This window comes from Mesoplodon mirus (assembly GCF_964341445.2).
Source record: "Mesoplodon mirus genome assembly, chromosome: 7".
NCBI classification, from domain to species: domain Eukaryota; kingdom Metazoa; phylum Chordata; class Mammalia; order Artiodactyla; family Ziphiidae; genus Mesoplodon; species Mesoplodon mirus.
Genome location: NC_138983.1, coordinates 120632158 through 120657485, shown reverse-complemented (window position 1 = coordinate 120657485; position 25328 = coordinate 120632158). Strand labels below are relative to the sequence as shown.

The following is a 25328-nucleotide window of genomic DNA, read 5'->3' as shown; positions in this document are numbered from 1 at the left end:
CTAGGATTAGTAAGGGCAAAAATTGGAATCTGGGATTGAATAACTTCCAGTCCTGGGCTAATTCTAGTAGCCGTTTAATTTTATTTTTATTTGGGCCCAAACATCTTCTATTCTTGTCCAGTTCCCTGAGAAATCTAAAAGAGTCCTCTTCTTTTCTAGGCATCAGAGTGCAAAGTATATTCTGGTATCATTCAAATAACAGAATCTAAACAGATAGATCCACTGAAGAAAACACAAATAAGTGTTTGACATTGATTATTTTTGGCAATCAACTTCGGCTTTCTTAACCAAGAGTTTTCTAATACTGTTAGGAAGATTGACTGTGTTCTTTAAGGAGCTAGAAGTTCATATCCATTATTTTTGGGCTCAAGGCTCAGTCAGAGATGGGGCCAGGCCTTACTAGATTTTAAGTAGTGAGACCAAATAGACCAGGGCTTGGCTGGCTCTTCAGAAAGGCCTCAGAGTTCATGATAAGAGGTTGAGTCAGGATATCCAGGTGAAGGAGTTGGGGAGAGTTAGAAAGGTGTAGGTTGTCTGTGGGCAGAGGTCCAGGTAGACAGACAGTTAAGGAGGTCCAGGGATGCCTGGTGGGCAGAGCCCAGGATCCAAGAAATCAGGCAGAAACCAAAAGGTAGAGAGGACCAGGTCTTGAGAGGCAGGTTTGGGACTCAGAAACAGGGAAGAAAATATTTTCAGAAAGAGGGAGTGATTGGAACCTACTGATAAATCAAGTCAGTTTGATTAATATAACAACTGTTCATTGGATTTGGCAGCTGATAAAAGCAATTTTAGTGGAACGGTGGAAGCATAGGGACTTGAGAGATTAGAGAGGTCAAAGCAAAACTAGCAGGGAGGAAGGAGGCAAGATGGTAGAGTAGAAGGACGTGAGCTTACGCCTTCTTATGGAAACACCAAAATCACAACTAACTGCTGAACAACCACTGACAAAGAAACACTGGAACCTACCAAAAAGGATAGCCTACATCCAAAGACACAGAAGAAGCCAGAGCGAGATGGTAGGAGGGGTAATCGCAATAAAATCAAATCCCATACACGCCAGGTGGGTGACCCACAAACTGGAAAATAATTACACCACAGAAGTTCTCCCACAGGAGTGAAAGTTCTGAGCTCCCCATTGGACTCCCCAGTCTTGGGGTCTGGCAACAGGAGGAGGAGCCCCCAGGTCTGACTTTGAAGGCCACTGGTATTTGACCACAGGAATTGCACAGGATTGGTGGAAACAAACTTCACTCTTGGAGGGCACACACTGGGTGTCGTGCACACCAGGACCCAGGGAAAAAAGTGGTGCCCTCATAAGAGACTGGGCCGGACTTACCTGCTGGGGTTGGAGGGTCCCCTGCAGAGGCAGGGGGCGGCTGTGGCTCACTGTGGGGACAGGGACAGTGGCAGCAGTGGCTCTGACAAGTGCTCATTGGCATGGGCCTTCTAGGAGGCTGCCATTTTCTCACCAAAACCTGACCCCACCCAACAGCCTGTAGGCTCCTGAGTGCTAGGATGCCTCAGGCCAAACAACCAACAGGGTGGGAACATAGCTTCACCCATTAGCAGACAGGCTGCCTAAAGTCTTTTTTTTTTTTTTTAAGATTTTTTTTTTTGATGTGGACCATTTTTAAAGTCTTTATTGAATTTGTTACAATATTGCTTCTGCTTTATGTTTTTTGGTTTTTTGGCCCCGAGGCATGTGGGATCTTAGCTCCCTGGCCAGGGATTGAACCTGCACCCCTGCACTGGAAAGCGAAGTCTTAACCACTGGACTGCCAGGGAAGTCCCTTAAAGTCTTCCTGAATAAACAGCTGCCCGATAATAAACACACCTCCCAGACATGGCCCTGCCCACCAGAGGGACAAGACCCAGCACTATGCACCCAGTCCCTCCCACCAGGAAGACTGCACAAGCCTCTTAGACAGCCTCATCCACCAGGGGGCAGACAGCGGAAGCAAGAAGAAATACAGTGCTGCAACCTGCGGAACAGAAACCACAATCACAGAAAGTTAGACAAAATGAGATGGCAGAGGAATATGTCCCAGATGAAGGAACAAGATAAAAACCTAGAAGAACAACTAAGTAAAGTGGAGATAGGCAATCTACCTGAAAAAGGATTCAGAGTAATGATAGTAAAGATGATCCAAGATCTTGGAAAAAGAATGGAGGCACAGATTGAGAAGATACAAGAAATGTTTAACAAAGACCTAGAAGAACTAAAAAACAAACAAACAGAGATGAACAATACAATAATTGAAATGAAAAATACACTAGAAGGAATCAGTGGCAGAGTAGCTGAGGCAGAAGAATGGATAAGTGACCTGGAAGACAGAATGGTGGAAATCACTGCCATGGAAGAGAATAAAGAAAAAGGACTGAAAAGAAATGAAGACAGTCTAAGAGACCTCTAGGACAACATTAAATGCACCAGCATTCGCATTATAGGGGTCCCAGAAGGAGAAGAGAAAAAGAAAGGGTCTGAGAAAATACTTAAAGAGATAATAGTTGAAAACTTTCTTAACATGGGAAAGGAAACAATCATCCAAGTCCAGGAAGTGCAGAGAGTCCCAGGCAGGATAAACACAAGGAGGAACACGCTGAGACACATATTAATCAAACTGACAAAAATTAAAGACAAAGAAAAAATATTAAAAGCAACAAGGGAAAAGCAACAAATAACGCACAAGGGAACTCCCATAAGGTTATCAGCTGATTTCTCAGCAGAAACTCTGCAGGGCAGAAGGGAGTGGCACGATAAGTTTAAAGTGATGAAAGGGAAGAACCTACAATCAAGAATACTCTTCCCAGCAAGGCTCTCATTCAGATTCAGTGGAGAAATCAAAAGGTTTATAGACAAGCAAAAGCTAAGAGAATTCAGCACCACCAGACCAGCTTTACAACAAAGCCTAGAGGAACCTCTCTAGGCGGAAAACAAAGGCCACAACTAGAAACAAGAAAATTACAAATGGAAAAGCTTACCGGTAAAGGCAAACATACAGTAAAGTTAAGAAATCATCTGCACACAAATATATCAAACCCACTATTTGTGAGGAGAGCACAAATGCAAGATATTGGAAATGCATTTGATATTAAAAGACCAGCAACTTAAAACATTACACTGCTATATCAAAACCTCATGGTAACCACAAACCAAAAATGTACAATGGATACACACACAAAAAAGAAAAAGGACTCTAAACACAACAATAAAGTTAGTCATCAGATCAGAAGAGAAGAGAACAAAAGAGGAAGGGAAGAAAAAAAGACCTACAAAAACAAATCCAAAACAATGAACAAAATGGCAATAAGAACATACATATCAATAATTACCTTAAACGTGAATGGATTAAATGCTCCAACCAAAAGACATAGACTGGCTGAATGGATACAAAAACAAGACCTGTATGTATGCTGTCTACAGGAGACCCACTTCAAATCAAGGGACACATCCCGAAAGTGAGAGGATGGAAAAATGTATTCCATGCAAATGGAAATCAAGGGAAAGCTGGAGTAACAATATTCACATCAAAGCTGGAGACCCACTTCAAATCAGGGGACACATACTGAACGTGAGAGGATGGAAAAATGTATTCCATGAAAGTGGAAATCAAAGGAAAGCTGGAGTAACAGTATTCATATCAGACAAGGAACACTACGTAATGATAAAGGGATCAGTCCAAAAAGAAGATATAACAATTGTAACTATATATGCTCCCAACATAGGAGGACCTCAATATATAAGGCAAATGCTAACAACATTAAAGGGAGAAATCAACAGTAACACAATAATAGTGGGGGACTTTAACAGCCTACTTTCATCAATGGACCAGATGGATTTAATTGATATTTATAGAGCATCCATCCAAAAGCAACAGAATACACATTCTTTTCAAGTGCACATGGAGCATTCTCCAGGGTTGATCACATGCTGGGCCACAAAGCGAGCCTTGGTAAATTTAAGAAAATTAAAATCGTATCAAGCATCTTTTCTGACCAAACGCTATGAGATTAGAAATCAATGACAAGAAAAAAACTGTAAAAAAACACGAACACTTGGAAGCTTAACAATATACAGCTAATCCAACAGCCAATGGATTACTGAAGAAATCAAAGAGGAAATCAAAAAATACCTAGATAGGGCTTCCCTGGCGGCTCAGTGGTTGAGAGTCCGCCTGCCGATGCAGGGGACACGGGTTCGTGCCCCGGTCTGGGAAGATCCCACATGCCGTGGAGTGGCTGTGCCTGTGAGCCATGGCCGCTGAGCCTGCGTGTCCGGAGCCTGTGCTCTGCAATGGGAGAGGCCACAACAGTAAGAGGCCCGCGTACCGCAAAAAAAAAAAAAACAAAAACAAAAACCTAGATACAAATGAAAATGGAAGCACGATGATCCAAAAACCTATGGCATGTAGCAAAAGCAGTTCTAAGAGGGAAGTTTATAGCAATACAGTTTTACCTCAGGAAACAAGAAAAATCTCAAACAACGGAAACCTTCAAACTAAAGCAGCTAGAGGAAGAAGAACAAACAAAACCCAGAGTTAGTAGAAGGAAAGAAGTCATAAAGGTAAGAGCAGAAATAAATGAAATAGACACAAAGAAAACAATAGAAAAGGTCAGTGATTGATCATGGCCTTAAGTGGGTAGGGAGGGAGTGGGGAGGGCCCTGAGGGAGTGGAAGACCATGACAGGTGGTAGGATCATGGCCTGATATTCAAAAAATTGTCAGAATCAGGGCAGTAGTAGGAGAGAGCTTGAAATTCTCTTTCAAGCAGCAGTGAAAGTATGAAGTTCTCTGCATCACACATATTCTTTGGTGCCTGACTTGTTGTTTGATATAGTATTTGGGGGGCGGGTTGCTATTGTGCCTTCATTTTTGTTAAGAAAACTATGATGACATGAGATCCGGGCCTGAAAATATCTCCAGCTCTGGAGGGTCAGTAGATCCCAAACAACCTTCCTGTTAACAAAGGGAAACTTAGTGGTTCACAAATACTGACCAGCGGTACCTTGGTCACAGAAGAAGCTCTGTTTATAGCAAATGGGGCAAGGGAGTATTTTTGAGGCAAATTTTTTTCCTTTTGGTTTTGAAGGATTGAAGTGAGAAAGATTCCTCATCTTCCCATTTCCCCTTTTGGTAGCACACAGGCACTGCAGCTGGTAGACATGAACTGAGAGCCCATTCGAGGCAAAGAAGCCTGATGTTTGTATGTTTCTCACTGGAGAACTGGAACTCTTTTGAGGGAAGAGCAGAAGGTGTCGATCACCTTCCCATCTGCCTTGTGGTGAGCAGAGAGTGACCAGAGGTGACCACACAGTCGCACAGTGATGTGCTTGAGCATCACTCCTCCAGGGCCCCCTGTGTTCAGCCGTCTCCTCGGCCAGAGGGAGCAGCAGACACAGTGGGAGACCCTGAAATATGAGGGCCTTTCCCAGGGGTGCTACTCACTGCTTCTCACGCAACATCCTGCTTCCCAAACAGGCTAGATATTAAGGGCAGAAATAGAGCATGACTAGCTCAGTTTGATAAACGTTTGTTGGACATCTTCTACATGTAAGACTATGTAGACTGTGTGCAGGCGAGGTGGCTGCCCTGGGAGTTTATAGTTTACTTGGGGAGGAACACCGTAGTTCAGAGAGGTGCTGTTGGGGCATCAGAGGGAGGGCTTAGTTCCAGCAGGCTATGGTGAGAGGGACTAAGGAAGACTCCAAGAGGAGATGACACCTGAAGGTCACACTGGTGCTAGTATGGGAGGTGGATGAAGGGAGGGAACGTTGGAGGCATACAGACAAGTTGGGAGGCTATTCTGCTTGACTAGATGAGAGGTGACGAGAGAGTGAACTCAGCTTCAAAGGATGGATGAACTCAGGAGGTACATTTTTGCAGAGAAAGATCAGGCCAAAGTTTAGATCCCAGGAGCCTGCAACTTTCCCCAGTGACCTGTATCAAGCTTTTAATTTTTTCCCTTTGCTCTATTAGCAGTGAAGTACTAATCATTTTATTGTTTGCTTTCTCTGGCTGGGTTGGTCCCTAATCAGAAGCTTTCACAAGTTGAGCAGCACTTGCTAGAGGGATGAGACCCTAAGCTTATCTCGTACGTCCTGTTCTCTTGTACGTCCTGTTCTCCTGTGGGTCCCTGGTGCAGCTTCATTTCCCATTTGCCCACTGAGCACACCTCTAGTGTAGGTGGAGGGAAGGAGAAGGCTATTGGGGAATGCCTTCACAGGTTTTTAATTTCCCATAAATTGTACTAATTTCCCCTAAACTGGAATTCTTTTCATGACCAAATGCTGAGAAAAAAAAGAAATCAGTTGGTTTAAGAACTGAAAAGGTACAGTTACTTGAAGGTATGCAAAGTATAGTGAAAAGAGCATGGGGTCATAAGACATGTGCATTTTTTTTTTTTTTTTTTTTTGCGGTATGCGGGCCTCTCACTGCCGTGGCCTCCCCCGTTGCGGAGCACAGGCTCCAGACGCGCAGGCCCAGCGGCCATGGCTCACGGGCCCAGCCGCTCCGCGGCATATGGGATCCTCCCAGACCGGGGCACGAACCCGTATCCCCTGCATCGGCAGGCGGACTCTCAACCACTGCGCCACCAGGGAGGCCCCAAGACATGTGCATTTAATCCTGGTTACTTGTTGGTTGTTCTTCTCTATTCCCAAATTTTCATATCAGTAAAACAGAGATAATATTTTACATACTTTATGGGAATGTTGTAAGGATTAAATGAGAGCTGAAATTTGAACGTGCTTTTAAATCCTAAAGTATTATATAAATGTCAGGCCTTCCAATGAATTAGCAGGCTGCCTGAAGTTCCAGAGTTATGCTGATTTTCTTTACATTTCTCTTCCTCAGCATTTCCTAGTATATACTGACCTAACTGCAAAAACAGCAGGATCTTACAGCCCCATCTGCCACAGCCATTTGTAACTGTCAGCACTGTGACATCTCCTGTTGCTGACTTCGGGCCAGTCAAACTGGACTGGACTGTCAGAGGCTGTGTGCCTCAGAGATACCACTCTGAGGTGGTGCATATGAAAGGCTCTTGGGAGACTGACCCTGGAATGCCTTTGAGCCTATTGAATTGGGCTGTTAATGTTTCCTCTGTCTTCTTGAAACAATGGTTTTTGTACTTTAGCTATTTATATAACAAGGAGAGTGAATGGTACTACCCACATGTAATAGTCACTCAGGTCTTAGACCAGGTGGGGCTGCAGACCTACCTATTTATTATTTAGCTCTTCCTGAGGAAAGGAGGTTTTCATAAGCCTGTGACATACCACCATGTAATCTTTTTAGACATGTAAGCAGGCTGGATGTTAAAAAAAATTTTTTTTCCAGGTTTTTTTTTTCATTTTATTGTGTTAATTAAATTAATTTTCATTGGAGTATAGTTGATTTACAATGTTGTGTTACTTTCTGCTGTACAGCAAAGTGAATCAGTGATATCCACTCTTTTTTAGATTCTATTCCCATACAGGTCATTACAGAGGGTATTGAGTAGAGTTACCTGTGCTGTACAGTAGGTTATTTTTTTTTTAACATCTTTATTGGAGTATAATTGCTTTACAATGTTGTGTTAGTTTCTACTGTATAACAAAGTGAATCAGCTATACGTATACATATTTCCCCATATCTCTTCCCTCTTGAGCCTCCCTCCCACCTTACTATCCCACCCCTCTAAGGTGGTCACAAAGCACCGAGCTGATCTCCCTGTGCTATGCAGCTGCTTCCCACTAGCACCCTGAGGAAACCATAATCCAAAAACAGATATATACCACAGTGTTCACTGCAGCACTATTTACAGTAACCAGGACATGGGAGCAACCCAAGTGTCCATCGACAGATGAATGGATAAAGAAGATGTGGCACATACATACAGTGGAATACTACTCAGCCATAAAAATAAACTAAATTGAGTTATTTGTAGTGCGGTGGATGGACCTCGAGTCTGTCATACAGAGTGAAGTAAGTCAGAAAGAGAAAAACAAATACCATTTGCTAACACGTATATATGGAATCAAAAAAAATGGTTCTGATGAACCTAGGGCCTGGACAGGAATAAAGACGCAGACATAGAGAATGGACTTGAGGACACGGGGCAGGGTAAGGGTAAGCTGGGACGAAGTGAGAGTAGCATTGACATATATACAGTACCAAATGTAAAGTAGGTCCTTATTAGTTATCTATTTTATATATAGTAGTGTATATATGTCAATCCTAAATCTGCCAGTCCATCTCTCCACTACCCCCTTTCTCCCTTGGTAACCATAAGTTTGTTTTCTACATCTGTGTAAGTCCCTAAAATTTAAATCTGCTTTCTTTAGAGTTCACTTTTAGTTCATTTTTTCTTTCTTCCTTTATCCATCTATCTGTCTGTCTATCTAAATGACATCCATCTAATCAGCAGATATTTTTTGAACACTGCCAGGAACTGTGATGGAGCTTAAGTATATGGTGGTGAACGGAACACACAAATTCCCTGTCCTCTTGGACCCTACAGTATAATGGGGAGGCTGGCATTAAACAAATAACCATACAGATCAATCTGGAATTACAACCCATGTTAAGTACTTTAAGAGAAGAGTACGGGGTGCTGGGAGAGAAGGAGTCAGCAGCAGGATGTCCCTGGAGTCTTCTTTTATGTCCTGAAGCCAGCTGGTTAAGCAGGTTTGGAAATCAGAAAATATTTATTGAATAGCTATTATGTCCTTGTCACAGAGCTAGATTATTTAAGGGGTATAGGAGAAGCAGTTAGACACAGATTTTTACCCTTGAATAATTTACAACTTTTGTACTTACATATACAAAAACACCTTGAAAGGCCATAGATGGTGCCAGGTTGTGTGCTAGAACTGTGGAGGTTAGAGTGTACCAACCTCCTGTAGCCTGTGAAGGCTTCCTGAAGGAGGTGGTGCTTGAGTTGAGGCTTAAAGGAAAAAGAGGATTTGTACCAGTGATAAAGAGGGTAGAATCACATCTATAATTCAAGGAGAAGAAAGCATGAGCACAGGTGTAAAAATAAAAAGAAGCCTGTTGGATGAGGGGCCTGAGGATCCATAAAGAAAAGTTTAAGGAGTTCCCTGGCGGTCCAGTGGTTAGGACTTGGTGCTTTCACTGCCATGGCCCAGGTTCAATCCCAGTTGGGGAACTAAGATCCCGCAAGCCACTAGCCATGGCCAAAAAAAGAAAAGAAAAAAGGAAAAGTTTAATTTACCTCTTTGATTTAAATTTGCTTTTAGTTAAAGTGATCCGCAATATATCATCCAAATCAGAACACTTTTAAAAGTGAAAGGGGCCCTGCCCTGGGCGAATTGAGATAGGTTGTCATCCTGTTGTAATGTGGCCAGTATACAAGAGCTTATTCCAAAAAGCAGGATGGGAGAATGGAGCACATAGATGTAGTTCCTTTGCCCCACAGTCCATATTTACCATGTGGATTTGCCCATAGTTTACTTATTTGATAATCTGTGGACCTTTCTTGGTGCTGTAGCGTGGACTGGGTCTTAGCTCTCTGAAAGGGAAGCGATGAGTCTAGTATGAAGACAGTACCAGCACATAAAAAAATTGTACTCTGAGTGTATGCCAATGGAGACTCAACCCCGGGGGGAAGCAACCTAAACTTATTAGGACAATATTGTGACTGGTGCAAATTTAGGAATTCTGTATACCTCTGAATATGTGAAGAGGCGTGTTTTCTGTTGAACTTGTTGGAAGATAAGCAAGGCCCTTACTGTTGGACTCTTGGAGAAGGACTCACAAATAGGGCTGAATGTTGTTAGCCTGTCTGGGAGAAAAGCAGCCCAGATACCCATCCATTCTTTTCCTGTTAGGCTTCTTCTCTGCTGTATCAAAGGACTGGAGACCCCAGATCCCATTAGTTTGAGAGAAGATCCAGGCATAAGATCTTGATAACCATCTTCTTGTCTCCCCTTGCACATAGCTGGTACCAGAGCTGCAGCTTCCTCTCCCTAAGTTTGCTATGTCTGTGTCTGGCTAATATTATAAAGGTTTATCAAACTTCCAAGATATGGGGGCTAAACTAGTTGAAATACCACTTTTTAAATCAGACACATTCGTTACTCTGTGGACATCTCATACAACAAAGTTTCTAAAATGAGAGGATTTTTTTTTCTTTCTTTGAAGCATGGTATAATGGCTACTTGTGTAAAATAGCTGGACAAGTGGGTGGATGTAATGCTTACTTTGAGATTCCCCAGAGAGGAGTGAAGGGAGACTGTTGCAATAACTTGCCAGCTCAATGGTGGGTTCCTTTCTAAGTGTGGTGAGAATATTTGGCTGAGGGAGTCTGGTGGGAAATGCCTCTCCAGGATGTTGGAGTTGGCCTCGTGAGCAACAGAGCCTGTTTGTAGCTTTAGAAACAAATTGGGAGGCCCTGCCAGGGCTTCTCACAGCCACTTTCCACCCACTCTTTCCTCCTTCATTATAGGTCCCTTTTGTTTTGCTTGCTTTGCTTTCACCTTTGGTTTTTGGATTGTGATATTTTCTTCTTCCCCATTTTGGAGCATATTAGCCTCATCCAGCTGAATTTTAGGCTTTGCCTGACTAAGGATGTGAGATAATTTGGGGAGACTTAAATAGGACAGGATTTCAAAGCCCTGCCAAATTTATGATTACAGGTAGATGCAAGCAAAGAGTTAGAACTTCACATCTTCAGCTAGTATGGTAGGAGAGGGGCCTTTTCTAGTCAGAGGATTTCTGTAGAGCCAGGTGGGGATTGTGGTGATAGCATCTGCAGCTTGTGTTCTTTCAATGCCCAGCACAGGATTCTCATGTAGGTTTTTCTTACTGAGACTATTACTCTCCTTTTAACATCCAAGAAGAAGTGAATCCAGCAGCTGTGAGGCCTAGAGTACATGGCACCTGTATCCATTTTGGTTCTGTGTCGTAGTCTAGTTCATGGCAGCCATTGTGTCCCCAGCCCTAACCCCAGCATAAGCAGAACAGTTTATTTCTGGAAGATAAGAAGACCACTGGAAAACCACTGTAAAGTGAAAATTAATTGGGAACTCTTGTTCCAGTTATTGCTGTGTAACAAATCATCCCAAACTTAATGGTATAAAAGGACAACAGTTAATTATTATTGTTTTCTCTCATGGGTCTGTGGACTGACTGGGCTCAGCTAGGCAGTTCTTCAGCTACTCCGGATTCTTATACATTGGCCATCAGATGGTGGTGGGGACTGGAGGCATCTCAAAGGTTTTCCCACATGTCTAGCCATTGATGCTGGCTATTGGTTAGCTCTCAGCTGGGGCTGTTGGCCAAAACACCTACAAGTGGCTTCTCCATGTGGCCTGTGCTTCCTCTCAGAATGGTGGCTGGCTCTCAGGAGCTAGGATCTCAAGAGCTGTATAGTTTTTTATGACCTAGCCTTGGAATTCACACAGTATCACTCCCACATCATTCTGTTCATTGAAAGCAAGGCATTCCAATAGCCCATGTTCAAGGGGGAAAGGAATTAGACTTCCCGTATTGATGGGAAGGGTGTCAAAGAATTTATGGACATGCTTTAAAAACATCACATCTCTTGATGCTGTTCTTTATCCAAATTTAGATAATTTTTGAAAAAGAATTTTTTTTGAAGGAGATTTCTTGCAGAAGAGACCTATGGTGCCCAAAATAGTCCAGTAGGCTGTTTCCATCTGCAACTTCTTGCTACCCAGATAGAAAGGGAGACTACACTCCCTGGCAGAATTTGGCTTTAGGCCAACAGTTAGACATGCTTCAGATGGCATTCAGATCCTTTGGGTGGAATTAGTTTTCCCTCCCAAGCAGCGATTGTCTTTTCCCTGCACGTCAACCACAGTGGTGCCCTCAGCTCCTTCATCTCTGCCGAGAGTACTGAGAAACTGTAAGGAAGAAGCGATCAGAGTTTCTGTACTTTTGTAATTCTTTATCACCTTATTATTCTCTTATATTTATGCCAAAGCAAGAAGGAAAAAAAAGGTGAAATAAGAATTTCTTCAGAAGTTTCTCATGCTCTTATTTGGTAAAATAAAGATTGTGGAGTAGCTGATTGGCTTCTATTTCCTGTCTCCTGGAACGCTCCTTCTTTGGACCCAGGTACCACCCCTTAAGGAAATCCAAAGGCTGTGTGGAGAGAGGAGCCCACATAAAGGAGGACTGAAGGCCTGTAGATCTAGCTGAACTTGCAGCCCATGGCTGGCCATGAACATTCCAGCCAAAGCCCAGTGAAACAGAAAATCCATCAGTCAGCCACAGATTTGGGAGAAATAATAAATTGTTTTTTTAAGCTAAAAAAGAAGAGAAAAGATTGTTGGGTTATTTTAAAGTATACTCATTATTTCCCCTCTCTAAAACTTGCCAGAATCATCTACCTGTTGTGACCTCCAGTGCTACTTACTGTCTGTCACAGAGAAGTAGCTCAAACGAGGGTCCAAAGAGTAGGGACAGAAACCTTCTTGAACACTGTTTAGTGTCTTCTCCACAGGAATGGTGGATGGAGCATGTAATACCTTCACATCTAAGTAGCTATCAGGTGGAAAAAGGCTGGTCAAGAGCATTTCTCCATCAACCTTGGTGGGACTGAAGGTCAGAAAATGACCGCTTGCTTAATACCAATTCTTTCTCAATTCCCCCATTCTGAATATTGGTGGAAGGTGACTGGTCAAGAGCTTATGCTGTTAAGTCAGATGATTGGCCAAGGCCACAAAGCAGTGAAATGATTCACTCCGTACACCATTCTTGCGGTGATGTGATTCGTTTGTTCCTCAGCAAACTTCCAAGTCACGACACAGTGTGGATCTTTGGAGTTGTGGATCAAAGAGTCAAAACTGCGAATGTATTCATTGAATGCTGAGGGTCTGTGGACATGCCCACTGAAAACAGTGTCATTCTGGTCACATGGGTTATGATGATTTAGTAAATTTTGTGGAAACTGAAACCTGGAGAGGTTTCTTTCTTTCTTTCTTTTTTTTTTTTTTGTGCTGCATTGGGTCTTCGTTGCTGTGCGTGGGCTTCTCATTGTGGTGGCTCCTCTTGTTGCAGAGCATAGGCTCTAGGCACCTGGGCTTCACTAGTTGCGGCACGTGGGCCCTAGAGTGCGCAGGCTTCAGTAGTTGCAGCGTGTGGGCTTAGTTGTGGCAGATGGGCTCTAGGGCACATGGGCTTCAGTAGTTGTGGCGCACAGGCTCAGTAGTTGTGGCACGTGGGCTCTAGAGCACAGGCTCAGTAGTGGCACACGGGCTTAGTTGCTCTGCGGCATGTGGGATCTTCCCCGACCAGGGCTCGAACCCATGTTCCCTGCATTGGCAGGCGGATTCTCAACCACTGTGCCACCAGGGAAGTCCCTGGAGAGGTTTCTTGACCTTTTGCATTAATGTTCCCTTTGCTAGGTAAGAAATGGGAGGGTGCAAGTACTTCTGTGTTGCTGGGGCATAAAGTGAGAGACTTGAGGGGAGAAAAACGAGACAATAAAGGAAGTAGGAACCAGAAGATGATATGAAACATGGAGTGTGAGAGTAATCTGATCAGCTCCATGAAGCCCTAGCAAAGAATGAGAAATGCAGGTCCGCAGAAATGCTTTGTACGGCCAGCACAATGCTTTAAAATGGATTTGAATGCTTTTTTCCACTTTGTCAGAGTCTTCAGCATTCTCTGTGGTTTTGTCTCGTGTCTCTCCTCTTCCTGTTCCTTCAGTCACTGTCGGTTCCCCTGGCTACTGTTTTACTAACATTTAGGCCATTTGTGTTGTACAGGTGTGTCCTACAGGTGTTTCTCATCTACTTTTACCAAATTTTGTTTTTTAAACCCTTGATGTGTGAAGCCTCCCTCCCCACCAAAAAAAAGATTAAAACTTTTTTGGGGAAAAATATATTCTCTTTGCTGTGATATGGATGCCCTCTGCATCTCACTTGTGCTCTAAGATCCCAGTGGCCACCGCAGCTTCCCCCTCCCCACGCGCACACTGAAGACTCCTACTTTGCTCTGCCGCATCTGATGACTTTAGGACTGAATTGGTTGAGAAGAGACGAGAAAGAAGAGCTTCATATTATTTTTGATATTTCCTTTTCCTTGTAGAAGATGAATATTGCCAGAAGCGAGGGAGATAAACTAGATGCTCGGATTTAAGAGTCAGGGTGTAGTCATTCATTCATTCACAGGATATTTATTGAGCACATTCTGTGGCACTGTTCTAAAAGCTGGAGTACAGCAGTTAGACAGGTAAAGTTCTGTCTTCAAGGGACTGATATTCTAGGGGAGAATTAACATATAGCATGTAACTCCTGTGTCCATTTTGGAGAAGTGATAAATGTCACCTCTGTCTTACTTACCATGAGAGTAATGTCTCTCACCCCATTTCCTATTAGAGAATATTAAAGACCAGCCACATTTTTGCTGCATATCAGCTTTTTGAGCAGTTCTTAAACGGCTTGATATGAGACTAAAGACTGACTGTGACTAAGATTAAGTCTTGAGGGAATTCTGAGATTCTCTTCAGAACTGATGATTTCTCTGAAAGGCCAGTTCTGTTCTGAGGGTTGTGGAAGTCTGTCACTGAAATGTGAACTAAGTGCAAGAGAGAACAAGAGACAAAGACAAAAAGAGAGGGAACTAGCTTTAAAAAGAAAGAGAACTGGCAGTGAGCTCAGACTATAGGTTTACACGGATAGTAATGTTTGGATGGATGGATAGATGGATGGATGGAGAGATAGAGAGATAGATAAAAATAAAAGAGAAAACCTGAGTACTAGGACGTTTTCTTTTTAAAATGAAAAATTGACCCAGCATTTCTATTGTGTCTGTTGAACTGGTGACATCAGGGACTGGCAGCCAGTCTTCCACTGACATCAGCAAGAGCAGATTGAAATCTTCACAGCAGAGTGCTCCCCAGCCCTGATAAGTAGGGCTGGTAATTGAATTAGAAAACATTCTGAGCTATCAGCTAATTATGCTATTCAGGCAATTGCTTTGTTCACGTCTGTTTCATCCTTGAATTGCCTGAGTGACTTTCTCACTGGGAGGGGAAGTACTTCAGTATCCACGATAGAGGCACATATTTTGCGTCTCCCTCAATTATGCTACCTGTGCTTCCCTAGGGCAATACTTTGGCATTTCACATTATTACGGACGTTGTATGAGTTTTGATCGGCATTAGTTTTGTTCTAATTTGTGATTCAGTCTGATCTTTGTTTCCACGTGTCTGAATGTGTGCACATGCATGTTATTCCAATGCTCCTTTCTTTCACAAAGGCAAATAACCAATTTGATTTCCCTTCTTCCAGCAATCATACAATATAACAATTTGAAAGGCCCTAGTCACGCTTTAACATATTAAAGCTACTGATGGGAAAGAAATTAATCTAGAACAGCAGCTATAGTATTAGAAATGAAGGAGTCACGTCAACTTCGTCCTTTGGTTTAAAAAAAAAACCCACAGAATCTTCCCTTCCCAGCTCAGAAGTGTATTGTTTACTCACTTCATCCACTAGAAGAAATTAGTGGCTTTAGGTGTGAAAGACAGATAATGCTATTAAAAATCATAAGCAAAATCTGCAAGAGAAAAGAAGGTTCATCTTCTAGTAAGGATTTTTCCAGTACCAAGCACTGATGATAAAGTTTACTTAACTTCTCCTTACATTTAGTTCCCACCTCTTATATAGTTTTGTGTTCAGGCTTAACTAGAAATGCCTCCTTGCTTCCTGAAACACATTATCTAGAATTTGATGCCGAATTTCTTATACTTGTACACTGAGGGAGCATGGGAGACTCCCAGTGCTTCTTGGGTCTCTTGGGACAAACACGTGCTTGTCCTTACCAAGATGGTTATTGCAAGCCACACATTCAGTGGGACTTTGAAATCCTCACTGAGAGTAGGAGAGAACTTGTAATTTTGAGGAACTTGCAAGGAGGCTGGTGTGGTGAGAGTGTAGTGGGCAAGGAAGAAAATGGCACAAGGTGAGGTGAGACAGGTAAGTGAGGGCTAGATCTCCTACGGCTTTGTAGATCATTAGAGTTTGGATTGTATTCACGCCATTCCCCAGTTGTTGCTGAGTGGACAGAGCATTTAACCTGAGTTGCCTATAGATTTGGTTATGGATGGGCACGTTGCTTTTTTTTGCCTAGTGTACCTTGGAATGTTGGATGGACAAAATGGAATAATGTATAGTAAATGCTTCTTCCACACCTATGCAACCCTCAGTGTTTGTTCTCTCTTCTGAATATGTGTATTATCACTTTGAACTTCTGTATCAGCTATTTAATATTTAGTATCTGCTACATTATGGTTATGTCATTCATATTCTGTTTCTTCCAACTACAGATTATTAGCTCTTTGAGAACAGAGGCTTCAGGGCTAGCACACAAAGCTCTACACATAAGTAAGCACATAGGGGTTTTTTTGTTTGTTCATTGTAAGGACTTGAGGTTTCCTTTACTTAAAACTTTGTCTACTGGTTTTTAAAAATTATTACAAGTAATATATTTCATGTTCTTTTGTATATGTTTGAAATTTTCTGTTGTAACAAATGGAAAACAAAGTAGGTTGTTAAAAAAAAAGCAGTGTGGTGCAAAGTACAAAATAAAAATCATCTGCTGGGCTTCCCTGGTGGCGCAGTGGTTGAGAATCTGCCTGTCAATGCAGGGGACACGGGTTCGAGCCCTGGTCTGGGAAGATCCCACATGCCGCGGAGCAACTAGTCCCGTGAACCACAATTACTGAGCCTGCGCATCTGGAGCCTGTGCTCTGCAACGAGAGGCCGTGATAGTGAGAGGCCCGCGCACCGCAATGAGGAGTGGCCCCCACTTGCCGCAACTAGAGAAAGCCCTCGCATAGAAACGAAGAGCCAACACAGCCATAAATAAATAAAAAAAAAAAAAAAAAAAAAATCATCTGCTATATCATAGGGACTGCATAATTTTTGTTTTAATTGGTATTGTTAAAATTGCCTTTCCAAATGGCTCTTGCAGGTTTCCACTTTTACTGGCAATATCAGTTTCCTGATTTCTCGCCAGTGTTTGATACTGTCAGACTTTTCAACTTGTGCAAACCCGATGATTGAAAAATTGTATCTAGATTTACATTTCCCCTATTTATTACTACTAAAATTGAACATTATTTCATATGGTTATTGGCCATTTACATTTCTTTTCTCTGTTTATGTCCTTTGCCATTTTTTCCTTTTGAGTTGTTTGTCTTAGTGAATGCAGGAATACTTTACATATTCTAGGTACTCTTCCTCTGTTAATTGTATGGTAAATATTTTGTCCCAATCTCTTTTATTTTTTTACCTTTGTTTCAGCTTGCCTTTTGCATTCAGCAGTAAAGCATAGTGGCCCTTCTTCCATTTTAGGGAGGTCAGTATTTTTTTTGTTTTTTCTTTTTGCGTTACACGGGCCTCTCACCGCTGTGGCCTCTCCCATTGCGGAGCGCAGGCTCCGGACGCGCAGGCCCGGCGGCCATGGCCCACGGGCCCAGCCGCTCCGCAGCACGTGGGATCCTCCCAGACCAGGGCACGAACCCGTGTCCCATGCATCGGCAGGCGGACTCTCAACCACTGCGCCACCAGGGAAGCCCAAGGGAGGTCAGTATTTTTGATGATGATTATGTCCCATGTATAGCCCAAGATAGTTTTCTGAAATGATCTTTTAGAATGAACTCCTTGGCATGACCTATCAGCCTAAAAAATAGTCATCACCATTTGCTGTCTTGGCCCAATAGACCCCTTTTGTTTTCATATATTTTAGTTATTTTAAAAATAATTTATAAGAATAATGAAAGGATAGTTTAAAAAACTTCATTTGAAATTTTAATAATAATATAAATGTAGCAACCCCAATCTTTATTCCATATTCTCCTGGTTTTGAATATACATACCTGAAACGGGCACCTCTGAACTCAACTAACTACTCATCAACTGCCATGCATGAACCTGGAATATATACATCTTGAAGATACTGGTTCCAGACTTCAGATACATCTCTAATAGGTTCTAGCTTGTTACTTTTGGTTCTTCCTGCATTTGTATTATCAAAATGCAAAACTTGAAGAATTTTTTGAAACCTTAAATGGCTCGTAATTTTGTTGAAGAGAAGACAACTATCTTCTTTGCTCCATAATTTAAACACTTTCATCTTTAGATTTATAAACATCAATCAAAATGATCAATTTTTTGAATTTTTTATTTCTTTATTATCTGTATCCTTCTAGTCACTTTCGTATATTAACCTGCCCTCAGCATTTGTCCACTCATGAACTGTATCACATAGAATTTGGCACACAGACCCCATAAAAGATAAAAGAATGTAGTCATATGCCTTTTTAGCATAACAGGATAGTCCAGGTTCTTGTTGCAAAATATTGCATGATGAAGTCGTAGGGGAGCAAAACTTTTCCTTCTACCCTTCTAGGTTCTTTTGGTTGGCCTAATAATCAAATTGACGTAAGACAGATTTACAAGGGAAAAACCAATTTAATTTCATATGTACAGGAGCCCCATAAAAATAAGAGACCCAAAGACAAGCCTCAGGCAGTTGAGGCTTATATGCCATCCTGAGCTAAGGAACAGGATAGAGGCCTGGGCCTTTGGAGGGGAGGAGGGTCATTCACAGGACAGTAAGAAGGGCAGATGTTTTCCCTGCCGCACAGATATGTCATTCAGATAAAAAATTGTCTCTGGTAATACCTCTCTCTCTGAGCCAGCTTCCCTACCTGGATTCTTTTAGGTAGTTAAAGGGGAGGTAGAAAGTTCTTCCTGTGTCTCTTGGGCCTTATCTTCAACTCAGAATAATCTGCACGCTGAAGCTGTGTGCTTTGGGGAGGCTCATTCTGAATCCCTCCAAAGGCCTTCCTGTTGAATGACTAACTGAAGGAGAACACCTATTTCCTTTTTGTTCTTAGAAATATACTGTTCACTCATCATTTCTTGAGTTAGAAAATTTGTCTAGTATGTGGTCATCTAAAGACTCATAGTCTGAAATTTTGCCTTTATGATAAATGTTACCATCATCATTAGAGTCTTAAGTGCTGCTATTTGTCTCTTTGCACTCACCGTCTGATTTGTCTAATTGTGAAATGTCTTCCTCTGTCAGTTTTCTTCTCAATGGCATTATGGACAGAAAATTTTAAAATTCTGAACTCTCAGCTGTGCTCAATTAAAGCTAAGTGCAGACTACAAAGATAGTGTCTCAAGTCTTTTGTACCTTATTGAAAGATGATGCATACTTTGGACAGTGCAGTGAGAAAATTGAAGGATACTATAATTGAATCACTTTTGCATCATCCTTTTTGGGGATTTCATCACTCTTCCTTTCTCTTATCATTTGTCTTTTTTTTTTTTAAGCACAGTTGTAAATAATCCAAGATGTAGGAAAAAAAAAGACCACTAAGATTCAATAATATAGCTTAAATTTATAAAAGCTTGTGCTGGACCCATATGGTAGTTACAAGATAGAATGAGTTTTACTCTATTTTTGATAATAAGTATAATTTCCCTTGTTGTTCGGAAGACTCTAAGAAGAATAAAATTATGAAATAACAATCCTCCCAAGTAGTAAGGAATAGTTCCAAAAAGAAAATAAAATTGGGCCCAGTGGGCGTAATGTTATACCAAGGACTGAGTTGACCGGAAATATATACTGACTGTATTAGTGAAGCTTTTAGTGTGGAGTCAACTGGAATGGAAATAACGTTTCATTCGGTTTAGCCTTTCTTTACTACACTGAAGCCTGCAGGAGTTTGCTCCAGCTTACAACTTTCTGTTCTGACCTTCCCCTTATCTGTGCAGCACGGACAGAAAGAATAAATTAACTTCTTTTTGACTGAGGTAGGTGCTTCCTCCTCCTGTTCATTTTGTTTGCAGGAGCCCTGCTTTATCTCGTGTGTCTCTCTTCTAAGCCTCTTTTCTCTATCAAAGCCCTTGAGCTGTTAGCTGTTGAAGTGAAGTGCATCTCTGTAGAGCACAGAGCACTCTCAGCACCCCAGTTGGGGAGAATCTCTAAGAGGTGTGTATGCCAAGCACGATATCATTGTGTGCAGGCATTGCAGGAGTCTGCCAAACTCCAGGGGTAGGCTGCCAGTACAAATGCCACGTTGACGTGACATTTACAAGTTGAGAGTCTGGAAAAGGACTGGCAGTGGAACACCCTTCAGCTACCTCATTTAGGTTGGCAGTTTCAGGGCCAACTTTTGGTTTTTAGACTCAGAAGCCATAGTCAAGAAGTAATACTTCGTATAGAATTTAAAACTATCACTGCCGCTTTTTCTAGTAAGTGATGAATCCTGTTAGCCTGTTCCTGGGATGCAGGATAAACCAGAGTGGTAAGAGTGTAGAACCTGGAATCAAATCTGGATTTGAATGAGGGCTTTATCACTTACTATGTAACCCTGATCAAGTTACTTAATCTATGTAAGTTCTCATTTTCCTATCTATAAAATAGGGATGACACCACTTTCGTCATAGGGTTATCAGATGGATTAAATAATATCCTTAAAAGTGTAAGCACTTTTCCCAGTGCCTGTTCAATACTAGGTATTCAATAAATGTGAGGTATTTTTCACATTCTTTCAAAACTTGTGAGAAATTCAGGTTTTTAACTGTTCTTATCTGTATTTTAGTAAAAAGTAAAAAGATTCTCTCTTTGACTTAAGAATTGCCAGAACAGTACGCACAGGAAGCCCAGAACATAGTTTTCTCCAGCTCTCTAGGAAAACTTAGAGCCAGAGTCAGGATCATTTGAGCATTTTGGCATCTCTACAGTTTCTTAGGTACAGAAACCTTTGATGTATTAAGAATTTATTTCTGTAATAGCAGTCCTTTGATTGAATTGGAATTTTTCTATGGCAAATTCTAATGCAAAGTGCAGACCTAGAGCTATTCTGAAGGATATCCTGTGGTTTAATAGAGAGGCTGTCATTTGGGTGCAGGTAAGAAGGTACTTGGTCTTGATTAAGTCTTTTATCAAGATCTAGTAGCTGAATAACAGACTTTTCTGTGCTGCTTGTATAAAATATAATCCTCACCATAGCACTTTATTTCCTTTAATCATTTTTAATACATTAGTAAATTCTCTCAAATGATAAAATTCTGTCTTTTCTTTTTTCTCTTGTTTTTCAGATCTTCAAAGTTGTTGCGGGCATTCTATGTTCCCTTCCTGTCAGATCAGTATACAGTGTATGCAAACTACACCATCCTCAAACCCCGGAAAGGAAAGCAAATCAGGAAGAAAAGTGGAGGTTAGCACCATGCTTGTGGCCCCAAAGGACAACCATCCTGTTAACTGGTAATTCCACTGACAGGACTCCCTCCAAGTCATTGTTTGTAACATTTGTAATAAAAGCTGTCTGACAAGAATACTGGAATCTGGGCTCTTTGGGCTTGTCAGAGTCAATCACATTCACTTCTTAATGTGTGTCTCTGTTCTGCATGTGTGTCTCTGTTCTGCATGTACACTTTGTGCAGCTAGGTGGAGAAAGACCCTAAAGTCCGCGTAGATACATTGCTCCACATCTCATTGTTTTTCTTCTGTTCAATTATTTACTAGACCGGAGAAGAGTAGAACCAGCTTTCAGGAAGAATTGAAAATCCCGGGACCGGATGGCTGTGTTGAGCTGTTCTACACACTTTGGCTTGGCATCCAAGAACTAGCCTCCCTTGGGCCGTATGAGCTTCTCCACCAAAGCTCTTTGGCAGCTCCTAGCAGACCTTCTCGTTCCAATCCTAGTGCTGAAAATGAGCACAGCCTGATTGCCAACCTACATGTCCTTTTCACCTCCAGCAAGACTAAGCTTTTCTAAAGCACGTCACAGGACCAGGACCCTACCCTGGAGGTATCTCAGGAAAAAGGCAACCAGTTGAGGAACTGTGGCTTAATTTCATTACATAGGATGCCTCTTGCTTTCATCTTATTTCCTTTACAACAAACTATAACTATATGGGTTTGGGTTTTTGTTTGTTTGTTTATTTGTTTTTTAAGTTTTAGCATGCTGTTTCTTGAATTCAAGACTTCCCTGTATAAAGGTATCAACAGACCAGACTATAACTGTACAGGACATACGTGGAGAAAATTAACTCTATCAGTTGGTAGATTTGGATGACCTCACATTTTAAAGTAATTTATTCTGAGGCCATTTCTGAGGAAATTAAGAATCTCCCTTTTTTAAACAACCCTAGTGAAAAAGACCAGTGTATATTCATGGCACCTGTTTTTGAGTATGTCTATTGCAAAGCACATCCTGCATGGGGCACCTCTAGTCAAGTAGGCAATGATAAGAACTTAATTAAAACACAAGTATATACTTTACTTTGCTTTTACACACAGTATTTCATAGTTTACAAAGCACTTTCACATTATCTCATTTGATCCTCACAGTCATGACGTGAGGTAGACAAAGCAAGTGGTTTTGTCCCCATTTTACAGATGAAGAAACTGAGACTATGGGGCAGGGGGCAGGGGGAGGTAAGGTGACTTGCCCAAGGTCACGCAGCCAATAAGCAGTAGTGCTAGGACCGGAACCTGTGTTGCCTAACTTCTCATCCAGCGCTCGTCCCTGCTCCTCACTTGACAATGAAAACATTACTTGAAAGAATGATGAGGTTGGCCAGAGACCTAATTGATAATGTAACTTTCTATTTTAAGGAGGAATTTTATCTGTGTTTCTGTGAGTTCTTTGGAGCCTCCAGTCTGCCTGTTGGTTAGACCATCATAGCTGTACTCCGGGATGCAGCCTGGCCTGTGGCAGGAAAGTAGTGCTCATGTTTGGAAGTCAAGCTCCTTTGCAGCCACACAGGATCCAATACCAGTTCCATTCCTATAGTCAATCTGGGGTCACATTATAGTGCCTTATTTCCCTAAGGGTGATTGTGTCTAGTATCTGCAAATAGGATGCATTCATTTTTCAGAGTTTCCATCTTTCAGTTTTCAAAGAGAAGGGATTTTCAGTAGGAACTGATCCCAAGAGAGGAAGTGACAAGGGAAGAAATGGCTAGTTACCGTACGAAGAGTCCTCATTCGGATCCCCTCTAAAGGAATATCTGGGGAGGGGTTGAAGAATTGTGAGTCAGTAGGTCTAGATAGCATAGAACAATGATAACTGGAGAGTGAAGATAAACTGGGGTCCCGCTCGCTGCTTTAAGGATTTTTGTATTTAATTTTCAATACTTGATTACTGTTTCCCAAGGCAAATATTGGCACATGTGGTCTGACTATAGGATAGAGAATTTTTAGTGAAATATCTTGCCATACCTGCAGTAATAGGGCACTGTCCTTCACAGTGGCTAGAGCTCTTATTATTATTATTATTATTATTTTTGCAAGGTAAATGAGAGAGTACAGTAATGAAGGTCCATGGTGAGTGGTTTTTTTCTAATCAGAGTGGTCCAGTGCTGATCCATTTTATCATGTTGCATGTTAAAAAAAAAAGCCTTCTGAGCAAGAACTTACTGTAATATAGCACAAAAAAAGGTCATGATCAATCTAGGTATTCCTTGGGAATATCAGTTGCTGTCCCTTTTAAAACCTGATTTCAGTTTGCTCTGTTCTATGCATATCTTTAGTGAGAGCACAGTAAATTGCAGAACACCCTGCCAAATTCAATAGGTAAGGGATATAAAAATGAATGTTTTTTGTTGTGAAGGTGTTTTTCACATGATACATAAACACGTTAAAACATCTCCACCTCAGCAATACAGGGAGGTTAGCTTTGCCTGGGAAGAGAGTTTCAAAACACTTGCTGAGAGTAGCATTTCTCCTCCAGAGAATCAGTGTTCAGCGTGAGCTGACCGCTCTGCTCACTGTAAGGGTAAAGTATCTCAGGTACGTTTTTCTCCACAGATTGTTGACTATCAAGGAATGAATGAAGGTCTACAGCTTATTGGTAATAACCTTTGATTATGGAGCCGAGCGAGGGAGTCGGGTATATTGGCAGTTCCAGGGCTCTCTGATCTCTAGATCTTAAGCAGCCTTGTCTGAACCCCAGATCTCACAACACTGAGTCCTATTACTGAACCAGCCTGTGTAGTAGCATCTGCTGTCAAAGTATACCTGTCAACTGGTAGGTGTCATCTGATAAGAAAGACCACTCATTTTAATCTCTTGAGATTATAACAGAAAAGTGAAGCCCACACTCTTTATTACTGAATTCAAGTTTAGAAACTGATTCTCTGTTTTAAATCAAGGTGGTTCTTGATCCCAACCATTTATTTGGGTCATTTTTTCTAGTTTGGAGTTCTGGGAAAGAACCTTCAAAACCCCATGTAATTCTGCAGCATTAGATCCAGATTGACCATTTGGGCAAAGCACAAATGGAAATCCTTTATTGTGTTTTGCATTTTGTGGGATTGATTTATTGAAATAAGAATTCACCGTGATTGTGCTGTCTTCTGGCCAGCGTTGGGCAGCTCTGCTTTAAATTTGGTTAATTTTATTTTCTCTGAAGAACGAAAAGAGGCACAGTTTAATCTTTGCCTCCATAGGCATATTAAGCTCATGTATTAATTCATTCTTAGGCTCCTACATTAAATGCCTTGGGTAAACAGATAAATGGACATGTGCTCAGCTGTAATTTTTTTGCAACAGAAAGATCTGACTTCCATATGGCATTGCTGGATTTCAGAGGCTCTCTGGTGTTTTGATAAATCTAAATGAATGTTGCCTTTAATTTTTCCAGTATATAATCTATTTAACCGTGAGATTCATGCTGCAAGTGAAATCAGGAAGCACTGCAGTGTTGAAGCAAGAGTATTGTTCAATTCATTTGTCTTCCTGATCCTTGTACTTTATTTCACATGTTAGTGTTTACATTACATACTTGTATTTTCTGTGAAAGAAAAAGTTAAATAAATCTTGGCAGTTTGATTTTCCTTTTATTAAGTTGATATTTTCTCTTTTGCTTTTATCTTTTAAATCTTTGGTGGAGATTGGAACCTGAAGGGGCTCAACTCCTTCCATCACCCCCCCGCCTTTCCTCCTTCAGTGTATAGACCTGCCCTCTGTAGACCAAATAGCCCAGAATGTTTATTCTGAAAACACTGGGAAGAAGCCATTGGAAAACCCAGTGAGGGTTAGTTTAATTTTGTGGAAAAACCAAGCACAGTGGGAACTACTCAGTGTGTCAATATTGTGCCTAAAAGAGTTTCTGGGTCCATGTTATGTCTTTGGATTAAGAATCTCTGGGCTTTGAGAGTCTTAATATTCATAGAAATGTGATCTAGTAATATCTAACATTTAAGTAATTTTCCACTTTGTCAGGGGTTGTCAGGAGCAATAAAACTTTTTTTGTGAATGAATTTCTTACATCATTCCTGTGTCTTGCACCTTATAGCCAATAACTTCTAGTAGCCATCTGGTTTAG

General features: G+C 41.5%; 1 protein-coding gene across 4 annotated transcripts in view; it reads left to right on the top strand.

The window, feature by feature from the left end:
- The window catches only part of ALG9 (ALG9 alpha-1,2-mannosyltransferase), a 91484-nt gene extending 66497 nt beyond the window's left edge, over positions 1 to 24987 (top strand). For 2 of the 4 annotated variants that reach the window (XM_082626827.1, XM_082626828.1), the window contains exons 15-16: positions 21094 to 21212; positions 21521 to 24986. In XM_082626827.1, coding sequence (XP_082482953.1) covers positions 21094 to 21212; positions 21521 to 21558 — 157 coding nt within the window. In that variant the 3' untranslated portion in view covers positions 21559 to 24986. Of the gene's footprint in view, positions 1 to 21093; positions 21260 to 21520 lie in introns of all 4 variants that reach the window. The other 2 variants (XM_082626826.1, XM_082626825.1) reach the window with 2 other exon arrangements.
- Positions 24988 to 25328: the final 341 nt, after the last annotated feature.